This window comes from Garra rufa, chromosome 3 (genome assembly GCF_049309525.1).
Source record: "Garra rufa chromosome 3, GarRuf1.0, whole genome shotgun sequence".
Taxonomy (NCBI): Eukaryota; Metazoa; Chordata; class Actinopteri; order Cypriniformes; family Cyprinidae; genus Garra; species Garra rufa.
Window position 1 is genome coordinate 61,588,735 of NC_133363.1, and position 18,885 is coordinate 61,607,619.

General features: G+C 35.3%; 1 protein-coding gene across 1 annotated transcript in view; it reads right to left on the reverse strand.

Annotated features, from left to right (window-relative positions):
* Positions 1–157: 157 nt before the first annotated feature.
* Positions 158–18,885, reverse strand: part of prkd4 (protein kinase D4) — a 35,126-nt gene continuing 16,398 nt past the window's right edge. The window contains exons 6-17 of the mRNA XM_073837424.1: positions 17,313–17,384; positions 15,855–15,981; positions 15,641–15,764; positions 13,535–13,612; positions 12,414–12,627; positions 6,249–6,277; positions 5,990–6,169; positions 5,728–5,889; positions 4,242–4,340; positions 3,574–3,841; positions 867–952; positions 158–750 (exon numbers count right to left, since the gene is read on the reverse strand). Coding sequence (XP_073693525.1) covers positions 571–750; positions 867–952; positions 3,574–3,841; positions 4,242–4,340; positions 5,728–5,889; positions 5,990–6,169; positions 6,249–6,277; positions 12,414–12,627; positions 13,535–13,612; positions 15,641–15,764; positions 15,855–15,981; positions 17,313–17,384 — 1,619 coding nt within the window. The 3' untranslated portion in view covers positions 158–570. The remainder of the gene's footprint in view (positions 751–866; positions 953–3,573; positions 3,842–4,241; positions 4,341–5,727; positions 5,890–5,989; positions 6,170–6,248; positions 6,278–12,413; positions 12,628–13,534; positions 13,613–15,640; positions 15,765–15,854; positions 15,982–17,312; positions 17,385–18,885) is intronic.

The window sequence follows — 18,885 nt, forward strand, 5'->3', positions numbered from 1 at the left end:
TTTCGGTCTAGCAACTCCCCTGTGGTTTGTTAAGATATGACAATATTTGACCAAGATACAACTATTTGAAAATCTGGAATCTGAGGTTGCAAAAAATAAAAATAATAAATCGGAAAAAAAAAAAAAAAAAAAAAATCGAAATGTTGAGAAAATAAAAACTGTCCAAATTAAGTTCTTAGCAATGCATATTACTAATCAAAAAGTAAGTTTTAATATATTTGCAGTAGGGAATTTACCAAATATCTTCTAAATAATATATAATATCCTAATGATTTTTGTCTTTAAAAAAAAGTAATTTTGACCCATACTATGTATTGATGGCTATTGACTGGTTTTAAGGGTCACATATAAATTATAATATAATATAATATAATATAATATAAAAGTTAAATTCTATTAATTATACATTTTCTAAAAAAAAAAAAAAAAAAAAAAATCAAGATTAGTATTCTCTTATTTTATTGAAAAATACATCAAATATTAAATCACACCCAAATAATTAGATCTACAACACAGCAGATTCACAGTTGCTCATATGATACAATATTCACAGTTATATTTGTGTAAAATCTAAATGACTGATGGCTGTTGTTTCTGCTCTTCATTTGCTGCTTCTGCTAGACGTTCTGGGAAACTGAGGCCTTTCTCCATAGCGTAGGATCTCCAGCGCTCGTCATCCGCCTCAACCGTGAGATAGCGACATCCCATCCGCTGCTCGAAATCACGCAGGTCACACCACATCTGGAAGTTCTGCAGGAGAGGAAACAGATGAGATATGCATAAATCAGACTGTACATCCAGTCAATGTCCTCAAATGACTTAATGACAGTAAAATATCTTTTGGGTTTTAGAGAAGGTCAGCAAACCTGAAACCAGGGATGACCCATCGCTTTGCCAACACTGAACCTGCGTCTCACCACCACCTGCAGCAAGTTATTGATCAGATTCACCGCTGAGAGAGAGAGAGAATGAACATTAGGTAATCATCTAAAACAATTAAAAATGTAAGTGCAACTTTCTATCATTCAGACTTGAACATTTTCTCACAATTCAAGCAATTCTGATGGTTATTCCGTTCATGTCTCACAATTGAGTTTTTCAGTCAATTGTTTGTCAAAAGTTTACATCCCCCTTTCAGAATCTGCTAAATGTTTATTATTTTACCAAAACGAGAGGGATCACACAAAATGCATGTTATTGTTTATTTAGAACTGACCTGAAAAATACGTTTAACATAAAAGACGTTTACATATAGTCCACATGAGAAAATAACAGTTCAATTCATAAAAATGACCCTGTTCAAAAGTTTACATCCCCTTGATTTTTAATAAGGTCTTGTTACCTGAATGATCCACAGCTGGGTTTTTTTTTTTTTTTTTGTTTAGTGAAAGTTGTTCATGAGTCCCTTATTTGTTCTGAGCACCTGCTGTTCTTCAGAAAAATCCTTCAGGTCCCACAAATTCTTTGGTTTTCCAGCATTTTTGTGTATTTGAACCCTTTCCAACAATGACTGCATGATTTTGAGATCCATCTTTTCACACTGAGGACAACTGAGGGACTCATATGCAACTATTACAGAAGGTTCAAACACTCACTGATGCTCCAGAAGGAAAATAACATGCATTAAGAGCTGGCTGGGGGTGAAAACTTTTGAACAGAGACACATTTTTCTTATTTTGCCTAAATATCATATATATATATATATATTAGGGCCGGGACTCGATTTAAAAAATTAATCTAATTAATTAGAGGCTTTGTAATTAATTAATCGAAATTAATCGCATTTTAATCGCATATAAATATTTGACCTGAGAACAGTGAGAAGTAAGTTTTTTCATATGGATTTTTAGTACACCATTGAATAATGACTGAATACATAAACTGAAGCAACAAAATATTGTTTATTTTTGTTCAACCAAGTCCAACAGACCAGTGCGATATTGCCATTAACTGTAGCTATAGGATACAGCGTTTCCCATAACGAAAACATTTATTTCAGTGAAAAAATAAATCCAAAACTCTCTATTTTAACATTTTGAACAATAGGGCTTTACAATCTTTTGCTATTTTTTTTTTTTATAAATTCTTGTGTTTTAATTTTTCTCATAATCAAATGAAAGCATAAACATTTATTTTATTTTTAATCAAATGAAAAATAAACCTTTTTAATTTTTGGCAAACAAACAGAGGTTTGCTGTTAAAATCAATAAATAATAATAATCATAGTATTTTTTCTACAATTAAGTGGTTAATCTTGTTGTTATATTAATTTATTATATATATTGTTTTTTGTCAATTATTTAAATAGGAATATTGTTCTGTTTCATGTTAAACCGTACTTTTATTTTGACAGGTTGCCGTGAAGTTTCTGTGTGTGCAGTATGATATGATGCTAGTTTTCTCAAATGAAACGGTAAAAGTGAAACTCACAGCAGCTTTGGAGATTGAGTCTATCTCTATGTGAGATGCAAATGCCAAAAATTAACGGGAGCATCACGCGTACAGTGTAAAAAAAATGCGTCTCTGCCATTCTGACATACAGAGGCAAACGGTAAATGCAGGATTCATATTAAAACGGTCTTTTTGCATTTCGGTTTTCACAGACACTAGTCCATATCGCGATTTGAATTAAGTGACAGACCAACTTTTGATTTATCAATCCAAAAATCGACGAATTTACGTGGCATTCCGCGCTATAGTAAATTCGTTTTTTATGAATGGAGTCCGCGATCCAGTCCGTGTCCGTGGGGAAACACTGGGATATTTAGAAATATACTAGCCTTCATTTCAGAAATTCAGGTACCCTATAGGTAGGTAGACCTTCTGTAAAAGCATTGAGGTGATACTTGAGGCTCGATGTGCTGTGGTGATATGCGCATTCCTTTGTCTAAACGCTAGTTGGTGCTCCAGTATAATCGGTCCGCCGCTGAAACTCATTCAGTGAGAAACGTTCCGTGGTGCAAAATTAAGTGCGATTAAAATGCGTTAAAAAAAATTAACGCGTTATTTTTGTGTAATTAATTAATCTAAATTAACGCGTTAAAGTCCCGGCCCTAATATATATATATATATATATATATATATATATATATATATATATATATATATATATATTTAGTACTGCTCTTCAGAAGCTACTCACATGTTTCCCAGAAGACAAAATAAGTTAAATTTACCCTGATGTTCAAATTTCAAAAGTTTTCACCCCCCATGCTCTTCATGCATCGAACCTTCTGTAATAGTTGCATATGAGTCCCTCAGTTGTCCTCAGTGTGAAAAGATGGATCGCAAAATCATACAGTCATTGTTGGAAAGAGTTCAAATACACAAAAATGCTGTAAAAACAAAAAATTAGTGGGACCTGAAGGGCTTTTCTGAAGAACTGCAGGCAGTTTAACGTCTTCTATGTGAAATATCTTTTTCAGTTCAGTACTAAATAAACAATAACATGCATTTCGTATGATCCCTCTTATTTTGATAAAATGATAAACGTTTTGCAGATTCTGAAAGGGGGGTGTAAACTTTTGACCTCAACTGTATAAATTCGCAATTCTGACTTTTGGACTGTCTTACCCTCCAGTGAGATGAGGGACCACGGCTGGCGTGGATACATAAAGGAAGCGTTGGTGATTTGCTGATTAATGTCCTCGTCCTCATTGAAAGGGAACGTCCCGCTCAGACTGACGTATAAAATCACTCCCACGGCCCACATGTCCAGAGAGCGATTGTAACCCTTACTACAGATGACCTCAGGTGCCAGATATGCAGGCGTCCCGACGAGAGTGCGCCTGAAAGACTTCTGTCCGATAATCCGAGCGAAACCAAAGTCACACAGTTTGACCTGAAACAGAGATCATATGATCACGGTTAAGACTTGAGGATACCAAATTTACACATTCAGGCATTTGACAGATACTTTTATGCAAAGCGACTTACATTACATTTAATGCATGATGCAATGTTTTTTTGCATTCCATGGAAATCAAAACCATGATTCTATAGTGCGTGCATAATTATTAGGCACACTGATATTCTGATCATATTTTTTTTCCAAGCACATTTTACCAAATCCTAACTACTACTAACTACTTTTCAAAATGTGCTCAAATGTTTCAGCTTTTATTAAGTTGATAAGCAAAATCTAAATATCTCCATTGGACACATGCAATTTTAGACTTGACTTTAAGACATCAAAAATATTCAGAATCATGGGAAAAGAGCCATGGATGACAGTATCAGACCTGGGGAAATGGTTCAGGCGAAGCCATCAGCACATTTTCTGGTTTCAGGTCACAGTGTGCAATGTCCTTCATGTGCAGGTACCGCAGAGCCTCTAAAACCTTTAACACAAACCAAAAACCACAGCAAGACTGAAACGTCTTTAATCTCCACTGATTCACACTCTTTAAAATAAAGACTACAAAACTTGGTTTTCGCAGCAAAGCCATAGAACATTTTTTGGTTCCTCAAAGAACTTTCAGTGAACAGTTTCTGAAAGAACCATATTTCTTAGCGTGAAGAGCATTTTAATAATCTAAATAACCTCGTGAAACTACTAGTCAAAATGAAATTATTTTTTTTAAGAAGTCTCTTCTGCTCACCAAGGCTGCATTTATTTGATTCAAAGTACAGCCAAAACAGTTAAATTTTGAAATATTTTTAATATTTTAAATAACTGTTTTCTATTTGAATATATTTAAAAATGTAATTTATTCCTGTGATGCAAAGCTGAATTTTCAGCATCATTACTCCAGTCTTCAGTGTCACATGATCCTTCAGAAATCATTATGATATTCTGATTTGCTGCTCAAAAATATTTATCATTATTATTATTATTATTATTATTATTATTGTTGTTTTTCTTTTAATTCTTTGATAAATAGAAATATCCAAAGATTAGCATTTATCTGAAATATACACTCATTTAAAAGCTCAGAGTCAGTTTTGGGAAAGAAATTATAGAAATGAAGTCTTTTATGTAGCAAGGATGCTTTTAATAAAAAGTGATGATAAAGACATTTATATTGTTACAAAAGATTTCTATTTCAGATAAATGCTGTTCTTTTGAACTTTCAATTCATCAAAGAAACCTGAAACAAATCTACTCAGCTGTTTTCAACATATTAATAATAATAAATGTTTTTTTGAACAGCAAATTAAAATATTGAAATGATGTCTGAAAAAATCAGCTTTAAAATCACTGAAATATATAAAATTGTAAAATATATTCATATAGAAAACAGTTATTTTAAATAGCAAAAATATTAAAAATTTTTTTTTGTTTTTGCTGTACTTTGGATCAAATAAATGCAGGCTTGGTGAGCAGAAGAGGCTTAAAAAACATTAAAAACCACACTGTTCAAAAGCTTTTATAAAGAGGATTAATGTGTAATTTGTGCACAACTGTTTTCAACACTGATAATAATTATAAATGTTTCTTAAGCAGCAAATCAGCATATTAAAATCATTTCTAAAGGATCATGTGACACTGAAGACTGGAGTAATGAAGCGTTGAATTAAGCTTTGACTCACAAAAACAAATTGCATTTTAAAATAGATTTGAAAAGAAAAACTGTTATTTTAAATTGTTATAACATTTGACAGTTTTTATTGTATTTTAAATAAAAAATGCAGCCTTGATGAGCATTAGAGATAATAAATATGTAAAAAACAACCATGAGATAATGTTCTGCATAAGGCGCTTTTAGACCAAATGAGCTTGTTTACCTGGGTGACTAGAAAACGCGTGGTGCGCTCAGTCAGACGTCCGTTCTCGTGAGATAAAATCATCTCTAACATGTCGCTGTGGAGCTTCTCCATCACAACGAAAGTATATTCCATTGTCTTAAACATCCCTTCTAGATGAATGATTCCTAGATGAGACAGTCTCTGAAACACACACACACACACATATGGACGATGTAACAACATAAACACAAACAATGCAATTGTTTTGAATTGAAAGAAAAATGTCATCTTGAAGTCTTACCTGCAATATCGAGACCTCATTTTTGGTCTGCTCCTCCTGTTTAACAGGAAATCTTGTTTTGTCAATGACTTTAATTGCGACCGGACGGCCCGTGTGTCTTTGAGTGCCTCCGTAAACCACCCCGAACTGACCCGAACCCAAAACCTCATCAGAGAAGATCTGATAGAGCTCACTGATGTCCTGAAACACACACACAGACATCTTTAGACACTTGAATTCCTCTTTTAGAAACATTCTATGATAAATAACCAAGTCTCACCTGGGTCTCCTCACTGCTTTGTCCATCACCTGGCAAGAGAAGAGGTGTCATTTTATTATGACATTATAGACAAAATGAGGATCATAAAAGATGTAGATGAGTTTGCTTCTTCCTCCGGTTTGTGGGAAATGCAGCCCTACATCATTTGCCCATCGATGGATCCTCTGAAGTGAATGGGTGCCGTCAGAATGAGAGTCCAAACAGCTGATAAAAACATCACAATAATCCATACAACTATCAAAATCCTCCCAAATATTTGCTTAGAAGTATTTAACACTGTTTTAGCTTGTAAACAGTGCTTGATCTGTGCATATTTCTCTCCTAATTCAGACAAATGACTTATTATTAACTCATAATTTTGCCAGAAGCAACTGTTTGAAGTTAAAAAAACACCTTAATGATGGATTTGTTTCTTGCAAACACAGCTTTTGGCTTCTCAAGACGTTAACTGATGGACTGGAGTGGTGTGGATTACTTGTGGATTATTGTGATGTTTTTATCAGCTGTTTGGACTCTCATTCTGACGGCACCCATTCACTGCAGAGGATCCATTGGTGAGCAAGTGATGTAATGCTACATTTCTACACAAGAAACAAACTCCTCTATATCTTGAATGGCCTGAGGGTGAATACATTTTAATTTTTGGCTATAATTAGAGTATATTACTATTGTGTGGAATCAGACACTCATTAAAGGATTAGTTCACTTCCAGAACAAAATATTATAGGTTGCAATATTTGCCCACCAAAGGATCCTCTGAAGTGAATGGGTGCCGTCAGAATGAGAGTCCAAACTGATAAAAACATCACAATAATCCATACAACAATCAAAATCCACCCAAATATTTGTTTAGAAGTATTTAACACTGTTTTAGCTTGTAAACAGTGCTTGATCTGTGCATATTTCTCTCCTAATTCAGACAAATGACTTATTATTAACTCATAATTTTGCCAGAAGCAACGGTTTGAAGTTAAAAAACACCTTAATGATGGATTTGTTTCTTGCAAACACAGCTTTTGGCTTCTCAAGACGTTAACTGATGGACTGGAGTGGTGTGGATTACTTGTGGATTATTGTGATGTTTTTATCAGCTCTTTGGACTCTCATTCTGACGGCACCCATTCACTGCAGAGGATCCATTGGTGAGCAAGTGATGTAATGCTACATTTCTACACAAGAAACAAACTCCTCTATATCTTGGATGGCCTGAGGGTGAATACATTTTAATTTTTGGCTATAATTAGAATATATATATCAATTGTGTGGAATCAGACACTCATTAAAGGATTAGTTCACTTCCAGAACAAAATATTATAGGTTGCAATATTTGCCCACCAAAGGATCCTCTGAAGTGAATGGGTGCCGTCAGAATGAGAGTCCAAACTGATAAAAACATCACAATAATCCATACAACAATCAAAATCCACCCAAATATTTGTTTAGAAGTATTTAACACTGTTTTAGCTTGTAAACAGTGCTTGATCTGTGCATATTTCTCTCCTAATTCAGACAAATGACTTATTATTAACTCATAATTTTGCCAGAAGCAACTGTTTGAAGTTAAAAAAACACCTTAATGATGGATTTGTTTCTTGCAAACACAGCTTTTGGCTTCTCAAGACGTTAACTGATGGACTGGAGTGGTGTGGATTACTTGTGGATTATTGTGATGTTTTTATCAGCTGTTTGGACTCTCATTCTGACGGCACCCATTCACTGCAGAGGATCCATTGGTGAGCAAGTGATGTAATGCTACATTTCTACACAAGAAACAAACTCTTCTATATCTTGGATGGCCTGAGGGTGAATACATTTTAATTTTTGGCTATAATTAGAATATATATATCAATTGTGTGGAATCAGACACTCATTAAAGGATTAGTTCACTTCCAGAACAAAATATTATAGGTTGCAATATTTGCCCACCAAAGGATCCTCTGAAGTGAATGGGTGCCGTCAGAATGAGAGTCCAAACAGCTGATAAAAACATCACAATAATCCATACAACAATCAAAATCCACCCAAATATTTGCTTAGAAATATTTAACATTGTTTTGTCTTGTCAACAGTGTTTGATCTGTGCATATTTCTCTCCTAATTCAGAGAAATTACTTATTATAAACTCATATTTTGGCCAGAAGCAATAGTTTGAAGTTAAAAAACACCTTAATGATGGATTTGTTTTTTGCAAACACAGCTTTTGGCTTCTCAAGACGTTAACTGATAGACTGGAGATGTGTGGGTTACTTGTGGATTATTGTGATGTTTCTATCAGCTGTTTGGACTCTCATTCTGACGGCACCCATTCACTACAGAGGATCCATTGGTGAGCAAGTGATGTTATGCTACATTTCTACACAAGAAACAAACTCATCTATATCTTGGATGGCCTGAGGGTGAGTACATTTAGATTTTTGGCTAAAATTAGAGTATATTAATATCGTGTGGAATCAGACACTCATTAAAGGATTAGTTCACTTCCAGAACAAAATATAAGTACTACTAGGACCATTACTTTTTACGCTCTACATGTTACCCTTCGGAGATATCATCAGGAATCATGGTGTTAGCTTTCACTGTTATGCTGATGGTACTCATCTCTATATTTCCTTGTGGCCCGGCGAAACATACCAATTTGAAAACTAACAGAATGCATAGTTGTTATAAAAAATTGGATGGCGAGTAACTTCTTACTGCTAAAGTGGTAATTATTGGATCTAAAACCTCCGCCACATTTCTAGCATTTGCAAAACCACATTTTGTCATCTAAAAAATATATTGAAATTACGACCTATGCTCTCGATGTCAAATGCAGAAATGTTAATCCATGCATTCATGACCTCAAGGATAGATTATTGTAATGCTTTATTGGGTGGTTGTTCTGCACGCTTAATAAACAAACTCCAGCTGGTCCAAAATGCAGCAGCTAGAGTTCTTACTAGAACCAGAAAGTATGACCATATTAGCTCGGTTCTGTCAGCACTGCACTAGCTCCCTATTAAACATCTGATAGATTTTAAAATCTTGCTAACTACTTAGAAATCCCTGAATGGTTTAGCTCCTCAGTACTTGAGCGAGCTCTTATCACATTATAGTCCTTCATGTCCGCTGCGTTCTCAAAACTCTGCGAATTTGATAATACCTAGAATATCAAAATCAACTGCGGGTGCTTATTTAGCACCCTAACTCTGGAACAATCTACCTAACACTGTTCGGGAGGCAGACACACTCTGTCAGTTTAAATCTAGATTAAAGACACATCTCTTTAACCTGGCCAACACTTAACACATTAACACATTTCTATAATAAAAAATCTGTTGAAATATTGTTAGGCTGCATTAATCAGGCCAACCGGCAACTGTTTTGCTCCTATTCCAAGGTCACTGCAGACCACCGGATCCAGTCCGTACCAAACCCAGATGGTGGATCAACACCTAGAGACGACCTCTACAGCCCTGAATGTCAGCGGAGACCACATCAACTAGATGAGCCCCAGAGACAGATCGTCAGTAAAGAACTCCTCTCCTAGACAGCCGCTGACGCAAGGCCATGGGAACCAGATGAGTCCTTCGCAAAACTGACTTTGCTGCAACATGGTTCTTCATTGACTTTGTATTGTGGCAAGCGGACTCCTTGTCATTTCTGACTTGTAAGAAAAACAGAACAGTGTCTAAAAGCTGCTATGTGACAAGGTGTACAGTAAACAAGCTAAAAAACACAGAACTACGTTTTTATAAGCTGTCGACCCAAAAAACGAGTACAAATAGTTGTAGATGTCAGGGTATTTCACGTTGGGCCATTCAGCTGGATCATTTCTCCCACAAAAGGAAGGTAAGGAAAAGGGTGCACAGACATAGGCCGATATAAATTTAGTTTCTTAAAGGGATGGTTCGGAGTAGATTTGACTTCATTGCTATGCACTCCGAAGCCCATGTAAATATTTAAAATAACTGTTCGACGTCACTTCCCTGGTTTGGGAAAAGCACGTAAAAGTCCACCTACTACGTTGACATGCACACAGACGTAGTAGGTGGACTTTTACGTGCTTTTCCCAAACCAGGGAAGTGACGTCGACGTGTCGCCATTTGTAGTTTTTGAGACTAGTAGTTCTCGGGTAAAACGTGTTTTTAAAACACTCATGGTGGACTTACACATTTTCCGATGCAGCGTTTTGTGAGTACATAACCTATTTACACTACTGTAGAAGTTTGGTAAGATTACGTGCACGTTTAGTGGTGCAATTTACGAGATACATCACATGTACCATCTATGGTAGTAGCAAGCCATTCGAAAAACTCTGATATCTCCCTCAATGTTTGACTAAGGTAAAAAAAAAAACTTTGGATGGGGTATTTACATGGGCTTCGGAGTGCATAGCAATGAAGTCAAATCTACTCCGAACCATCCCTTTAATATATCTCCACCTTCCAGGGTGGTGAAATAATCCTTTGACATGGGTAAAAATAATGAATGTTTACTGTCGCCGTTAAATTTCCCTTCAGCAGGCGTAGTTCTCAATGTAATATGACACATTGCGCTTAACTTTTATGTTCTTAAACACTCGTTTTTTCAGGTTGACAGCTTATAAAAACGTAGTTCTGTGTTTTTTTAGCTTGTTTACTCTTTTAGACATTGTTCTGATTTTTGTTATAAGTCAGAAATGACAAGGAGGCAGCTCCCCGCAATACAAATGCTGCGTCCCAATTCGCCTACTTATACTATGCACTAAAAGTATGTACTCTTTTTGTGAAGAAAAAGTACATACTTTTGAGTATGTAGCAGAATAGTAGGCAAGCTTTGGGACATACTACTCGTCTTTAATGGACGCTCTTGCTTAGTTACCTGAATCCTGTCACTGTTTAAACTGCCCTGTCAATCATCACAGTTAATATTTATATACATTTGTTTAATTTAATTTCCTACCGTATTAGAGAGAAATGAAGGCACTTACTTTCACGAGTCTTTCATGCCGAGAACTCTGCTCTTGTGTTTGCATATTTATGCATTTAAACGTTAATGACCAAACCTATCATTATAAACGTTCATAATGTTGCTGTACATGAAATATAACACGGATAACATTAAAAAATATATTTTTTATCAGGTTACACATTGATTATTTATCATTCAAACCCCTTTCTCTACCTATCCGTTGGTCGCGCATATCCGCCATATTTGTAGTTTTTTAACACTTTTTATGCGTGTTTGTAGTTCTAATCGAATCCTCGTTCACCGCGCAATGTGTTGTGGGCAATATTAGCCGTTAGAGTGTGCATTGATCCGCACTTCGAATTCTGAAGTTAAGTAGTAGACCATCCGGGAATCTTTGGAATACTTTTTAAACATACTACGATTTGGGACATACTAATTCTATTTTAGAATACTATTTAGGACGGATAGTATGCGAATTGGGACGCAGCATTGGTTTGTTTCCCCTGGTGGGAGTGGCCTTCAGTCTCTATACTGTAAAGTTTCTTTGACACAACCCGTATTGTTAAAAGCGCTGTATAAATAAATGTGATTGATTTATTGAAAAATGTACAGATAATGTACTCAGCCCCTAGTCATCCACGATGTTCATGTCTTTCTTTCTTCAGTCGTAAAGAAATTATTTTATTTGAGGAAAACATTTTAGGAATTTTCTTCAAAATCATCCTACATCACTGTTTTACTTTTTTTGTAAATACCGTTTGATGCATGTTCACTTTGTGAACACTGGGTTGGAACACTTCTGCAACGAGGACGACTTTGAAGTTGAAGGAGAAAATGAGGTGGGAGTTTTTCGACATACCCTAACTGTCATGAACTGAAATACAAAGAGATCACGCAGAGCTAGACAAGATGAGCATTTTAGGTTAAAAAGTATCTAAATTGTCAGTTAGAAAATAACCAATCGTTTTGCTAGATTTGACCCTTCTTCCTCGGCTGGGATCGTTTAGAGCCGTTTGAAGCTGCATTTAAACTGCATTGTGGAAGTTTAAACTCGGGGGCACCATAGAAGTCCATTATATGGAGAGAAATCCTGAAATGTATCAAGAAACATAATATGACTGAAGAAAGAAAGACATGAACGTCTTGGATGACAAGGGGGTGAGTACATTATCTGTATTTTTTTGTTTTGGAAGTGATCTACTCCTTTAGTAATTCCCGTCTTGTTGCTCTAACCGGTGTTGTTTGTCTTGTGGCATACGGTGCCCTGCACCGGTCTGAGGGCCTGGTCGAGAGCCGACTCCCATGACGGGCCGTCCTGATCCGCAAACACACAATACACTAGAGATCCCGTCACCAGCTCGAACGAGTGTGCGCTGTTGCCCTGCAACACTGGAATAGTGAGCTGAGCTGGACCTCGAACCTGCAGCACCTCTGAGAGAGAGATCTCCTGGAATGAAGGATATACAAATACGTTCATACTTTCATGAAAACCCTAAGATAAACTACAGTTGAGGTCAAAAGTTTACAGACACCTTGCAGAATCTGCAAAATATAAGAGGGATCATACAAAATGCATGTTGTTTTTTATTTAGTACTGTTCTGAATAAGATATTTCACATAAAAGACATTTATATAGCTCACAAAAGAAAATAATTTGTTCAGAAGTTTACATACGCTTGATTCTTAATACTGTGTTGTTATCTGAATGACCCACAGCTGTGTTTTTCTTTTGTTTAGTGAAAGTTGTTCATGAGTCCCCTGTTTGTCCTGAACAGCTAAACTGCCTGATGTTCTTCAGAAAAATCCTTCAGGGCCTACAAATTCTTTGGTTTTTCAGCATTTTTGTGAATTTGAACCCTTTCCAACAATGACTGAAGCATCAGTGAGTGTTTGGACCTTCTGTAATAGTTGCATATGAGTCTCTCAGTTGTCCTCAGTGTGAAAAGATGGATCTCAAAATCATACAGTCATTGTTGGAAAGGGTTCAAATACACAAAAATGCTGAAAAAACAAACAAATTTGGGGGAGCTGAAGGACTTTTGTGAAGAACAGCAGGCAGTTTAATTGTTCAGGACAAACAAGGAACTTATGAACAACAATTATCACTGAACCAAAAAACAACACAGCTACTGTTAATTTTCTCTTGTGGACTATGTGTAAACACCTTTTATGTGAAATATCTTATTCAGATCAGTAATAAAGAAAAAAATTTGCATGCGTTTTGATCAAATAATTAGATTCTGCAAGGTGTATGTAAACTTTTGACTTCAACTGTAACGTTATGTCTCAAATGTTGCTGCATTTTGCATTATCAAGTGATAAGATGACATGATTTATTATAGAGAATTACAAACCTTGTAGTACTTAATACTGATTTCATTCGGGTACAGGGTGATACTTTTCCCATCTAATACCCAGTAGTGACGTTTTCTCTGCAAAGAGAAAACAAAAAAATTACTACAATATACTATGTATATATATATAGCATCCTGAGAGTAAGTGTTCATACCCTTTTCTGGGACACTCAAAATTTACTTGAGGCTGTAAAGGTGCTTCAACTATGCACTGAGTTAAGGGTATGAATACTTATGCAATGTACTTATTTCAGTGTTTTATTTTTAATGAATTTGTAAAATTTGCAGATCTGGTTTTTGCTTTGTCATTATTATGGTGTATGGAGTGTAAACTGATGTGGGGAAAAACTCATTTAAAGCAGTTTAACATAATGCTGCAACAAAACGTGAAGGGGTATGAATACTTTTGCAAGGCACTGTAAATGAACTATAATGTCCTGCACCCACTAAGTTAGTAAAAATGATATCTGGTGTCTGAATAATTGTTGGATTGATTCTATAAGTAAATAAAAATGTATGGTAATTCTACAGTCGTGGCCAAAAGTTTTGAGAATGACACAAATATTAGTTTTCACAAAGTTTGCTGCTCAACTGCTTTTAGATCTTTGTTTCAGTTGTTTCTGTGATGTACTGAAATATAATTACAAGCACTTCATATGTTTCAAAGGCTTTTATCGACAATTACATGACATTTATGCAAAGAGTCAGTATTTGCAGTGTTGGCCCTTCTTTTTCAGGACCTCTGCAATTCGACTGGACATGCTCTCAATCAACTTCTGGGCCAAATCCTGACTGATAGCAACCCATTCTTTCATAATCACTTCTTGGAGTTTGTCAGAATTAGTGGGTTTTTGTTTGTCCACCCGCCTCTTGAGGATTGAACACAAGTTCTCAATGGGATTAAGATCTGGGGAGTTTCCAGGCCATGGACCCAAAATGTCAACGTTTTGGTCCCCGAGCCACTTAGTTATCACTTTTGCCTTATGACACGGTGCTCCATCGTGCTGGAAAATGCATTGTTCTTCACCAAACTGTTGTTGGATTGTTGGAAGAAGTTGCTGTTGGAGGGTGTTTTGGTACCATTCTTTATTCATGGCTGTGTTTTTGGAAAATTGTGAGTGAGCCCACTCCCTTGGATGAGAAGCAACCCCACACATGAATGGTCTCAGGATGCTTTACTGTTGGCATGACACAGGACTGATGGAAGCGCTCACCTTTTCTTCTCCGGACAAGCCTTTTTCCAGATGCCCCAAACAATCGGAAAGAGGCTTCATCGGAGAATATGACTTTGCCCCAGTCCTCAGCAGTCCATTCGCCATACTTTTTGCAGAAGATCAATCTGTCCCTGATGTTTTTTTTGGAGAGAAGTGGCTTCTTCGCTGCCCTTCTTGACACCAGGCCATCTTCCAAAAGTCTTGGCCTCACTGTGCGTCCAGATGCGCTCACACCTGCCTGCTGCCATTCCTGAGCAACTCTGCACTGGTGCCACTCCGATCCCGCAGCTGAATCCTCTTTAGGTGACGATCCTGGCGCTTCCTGGACTTTCTTGGATGCCCTGAAGCCTTCTTAACAAGAATTGAACCTCTTTCCTTGAAGTTCTTGATGATCCTATAAATTGTTGATTTAGGTGCAATCTTAGTAGCCACAATATCCTTGCCTGTGAAGCCATTTTTATGCAACGCAATGATGGCTGCACGCGTTTCTTTGCAGGTCACCATGGTTAACAATGGAAGAACAATGATTTCAAGCATCACCCTCCTTTTAACATGTCAAGTCTGCCATTCTAACCCAATCAGCCTGACATAATGATCTCCAGCCTTGTGCTGGTCAACATTCTCACCTGAGTTAACAAGACGATTACTGAAATGATCTCAGCAGGTCGTTTAATGACAGCAATGAAATGCAGTGGAAAGGTTTTTTCGGGATTAAGTTAATTTTCATGGCAAAGAAGGACTATGCAATTCATCTGATCACTCTTCATAACATTCTGGAGTATATGCAAATTGCTATTATAAAAACTTAAGCAGCAACTTTTCCAATTTCCAATAATTATGTAATTCTCAAAACTTTTGGCCACAACTGTACATGTGCATAAGAGTGTCTCACCAGCGTGTCAGTGTTGGTATGATGGACCAACCAGCCTTTCTTCAGCACTCCACTGTTTCTTCTCTTGCTGTGTTTGACTGATTGCACTACTCGCATCAGAGGAATATTACTGCTGAAACACGGCCTGAGACACACAAACACACACAGATACATGAACATCCGAGCTCAATCTGCAGCACTGCACTAATCAGGTGTGATCAGGTGTGGTCCTTACGTGACGGGCGTCTGCAGCGGCATGTCTCCGACCGGCGGGTCTTTATATCGCAGCTCTTCATAAATTTCGTTTAACGTGACCACTGTCATGTTCTCATCAGACTCTGAAAATACAATACAGTCACTTTATGACAACATTTAACTGGACATTTAACGTAGTACAAATATTTTATAAAAACTTTATGTATTTGGATTTTTTATATATAATTTTGCACTTCAAACTATTATGAACTGTTATATTTTGCTCACCAAGGCTGCATTAATTTGAATTCTATTTAAATATTTATTAAAATATAATTTATTCCTGTGATCAAAGCTGAATTAACAGCATCATTACTCCAGTCTACAATAAACATTTCTGATTATTATAAATGTTGAAAACTATTGCACTCCTTCATATTTTTGTGTAAACTATGATACATTTTATTTTTCAGGATTTTTGGATTAATAAAACATTACAAATGTCTCTACTGTCGTATTTGATCAATTGAATCCATCCCTACTGAATAAAAGTATTATTTCTTCAAGAAAAAAAGTAAATAAATAAATAAAAATCTTTGAACTGTGTATATATTTAATTATCTTTAATGCATTAACTTTTGGATCATGGCACATAATTTCCCAAAATGCTCTAATTTAGGCTAAATGTACATGTCAATACTCATTTCCAGTATTTTATCAGTATGTCAGAAATGTATAATATATAACATATATATTATAAATATTAAATAATAAACAAATAAGCAAGGAATTAGTGATTAATTAATCGTGATTAATCACATCGAAAAAAAGTGTTTGTTTACATAATAATTAAATTTAAATTTGATTGTTGTATATAAAATATGTAAATAAATTATTCATTAACATGGTTGTTTTCTATTAATGCTTGGCAATGATTACTCACATCTAAAATAAAAGTTTTAGTTTATATATGTGTGTGTACTGTGTATATCTATCTATCTATCTATCTATCTATCTATCTATCTATCTATCTATCTATATATATATATATATATATAAATACACACACATGCATGTATATTTTTAAGAAAAATATATTTTAGAGTTTATACATATATATTTATTTATTTTATATTATTTATATTATATATTTAAATAAATGATATGAATATAAATATATACACGTAAATATTTCCAAATTTATACTGTATGTACGTGTCTTCATATATACATAATAAATATACACAGTATAAAACATATATTATATAAACTAAAACTTTTATTTTGGATGTGATAAATCAATGCCTAGCACTTATTGAAAATAATCATGTAAATAAGTAATATATTTGTAATTAATATAATTTCAATTATAAATATTGGATAAAAAAAAATAATAATAATAATATATATATATATATATATATATATATATATATATATTACATGATACAGAAATAAAAAAGCAATAAAAAAAAAAATATATATATATATATATATTGATTTGCTTTCTCACCCCTGCAGTCAGGAGGAACGAGAGCCACACACCTGCGATGACAATTCAACTTACAGTCTGTAGAGAAACACAGAGAGACAGAAATATCTTATTGCTTTTCAACAAACAATTTCTGAGAAACGCTGTTGAAACTGCACCAAAACACCTGTAGCCAATCAGCAATAAGGGGCGTGTCCACTCATGATGGCGGAGGGGCCATTACATAGCATATCTGTGAATCTGGGGGCGGAGCTATTATGATAGGGGCGTGTTTGTTTTGGTGATTTCAAATATCAAAGTTACAAAGACTTACTGTAAAGGAGAAATTCATTTCCAGAACAAAAAATTGGATAATTTACTCAACCCTTTTCATCCAAGATGGTAATGTCTTTCTCTCTTTAGTTGTAAAGAAAAAGGTGTCTAAAGTGTCCACGAGTTTAACTTCCAAAATAAAGTTTAAATGCAGTTTTAAAAAGCTCTAATGATCCCAGACGATGAATAAGGCTCTTATCTTGCAAAACGATCAGTTATTTTCTAAATTTTTTTTTTTTTTTACAATGTATATACTTTTTAACCACAGAAGCTCATCTTGTCTAGCTCTGTGTGAACTCTTGTGTATTCCGGTTCAAGGTATGCCGAACAACTCTCACCTCATTTTATCCATCTTCAAAATCGTCCTACATCACTGTTTTGAAAAAATCCAAGCGTTTCAAAAAGGAGCAACAATAATGTACAGTATGTGGAAAATAATGTTTTTTGAACCTCAAACTGCATTAACACATTGCATTACAACAAATACACAAAATAATGCTCTTTTTTAGCAACATCATGTGACTCCTTTAAAAAGTATATAAATTATAATTATAGAAGGAAAATAACCGATCGTTTCGCTAGATAAGACCCTTCTTCCTTGACTGGGTTTAGAGCCCTTTGAAGCCGCATTTAAACTACATTTTGGAAGTTCACCATAAAAGTCCACCCTTCAAGAACTATATACATCCAGAGTGAGGAAAAGAGCTCAGAAAATCACTCTGGACCCCTCACATCCAAGTCAATCCCTCTTTGAACTTTTACCATATGGTCGGCGCTACAGACCCCTAAACATCAGGACTACCAGGCACAAGAACAGTTTTTTCCCCCAGGCAATCCACCTTATGAACAGTTCAAATATTCCTCCCACTGTGCAATAAAAATATGTGCAATTATCTGATATTTATTTGCTAACACCTCCCCCGTAATACATCCCTGCATCTTCTATACTATCCTATTCCATTCTATCATCTAGAGAACAACTGTACATACCACTTATTTATTTCTCAATTTATTTTACTAATTCTTTTGTCTATTTATATTTAAAGTGCCTTGCGAAATTATTCATACCCCTTCATTTTTTCTTCATGTTGCTGCCTTTAAATTACTTTTCTTCCCACATCTACACTCTCCTACTCCATTTGGCAAAGCAAAAAATAGGTTTTTAACATTTGTGCAAATGTATTAAAAATAAAAAACTGAAAAGATCCCATTGCATAAGTATTTCTGGGACACTCATATTTAGCTCAGGAGCATTTTATATTGCTTT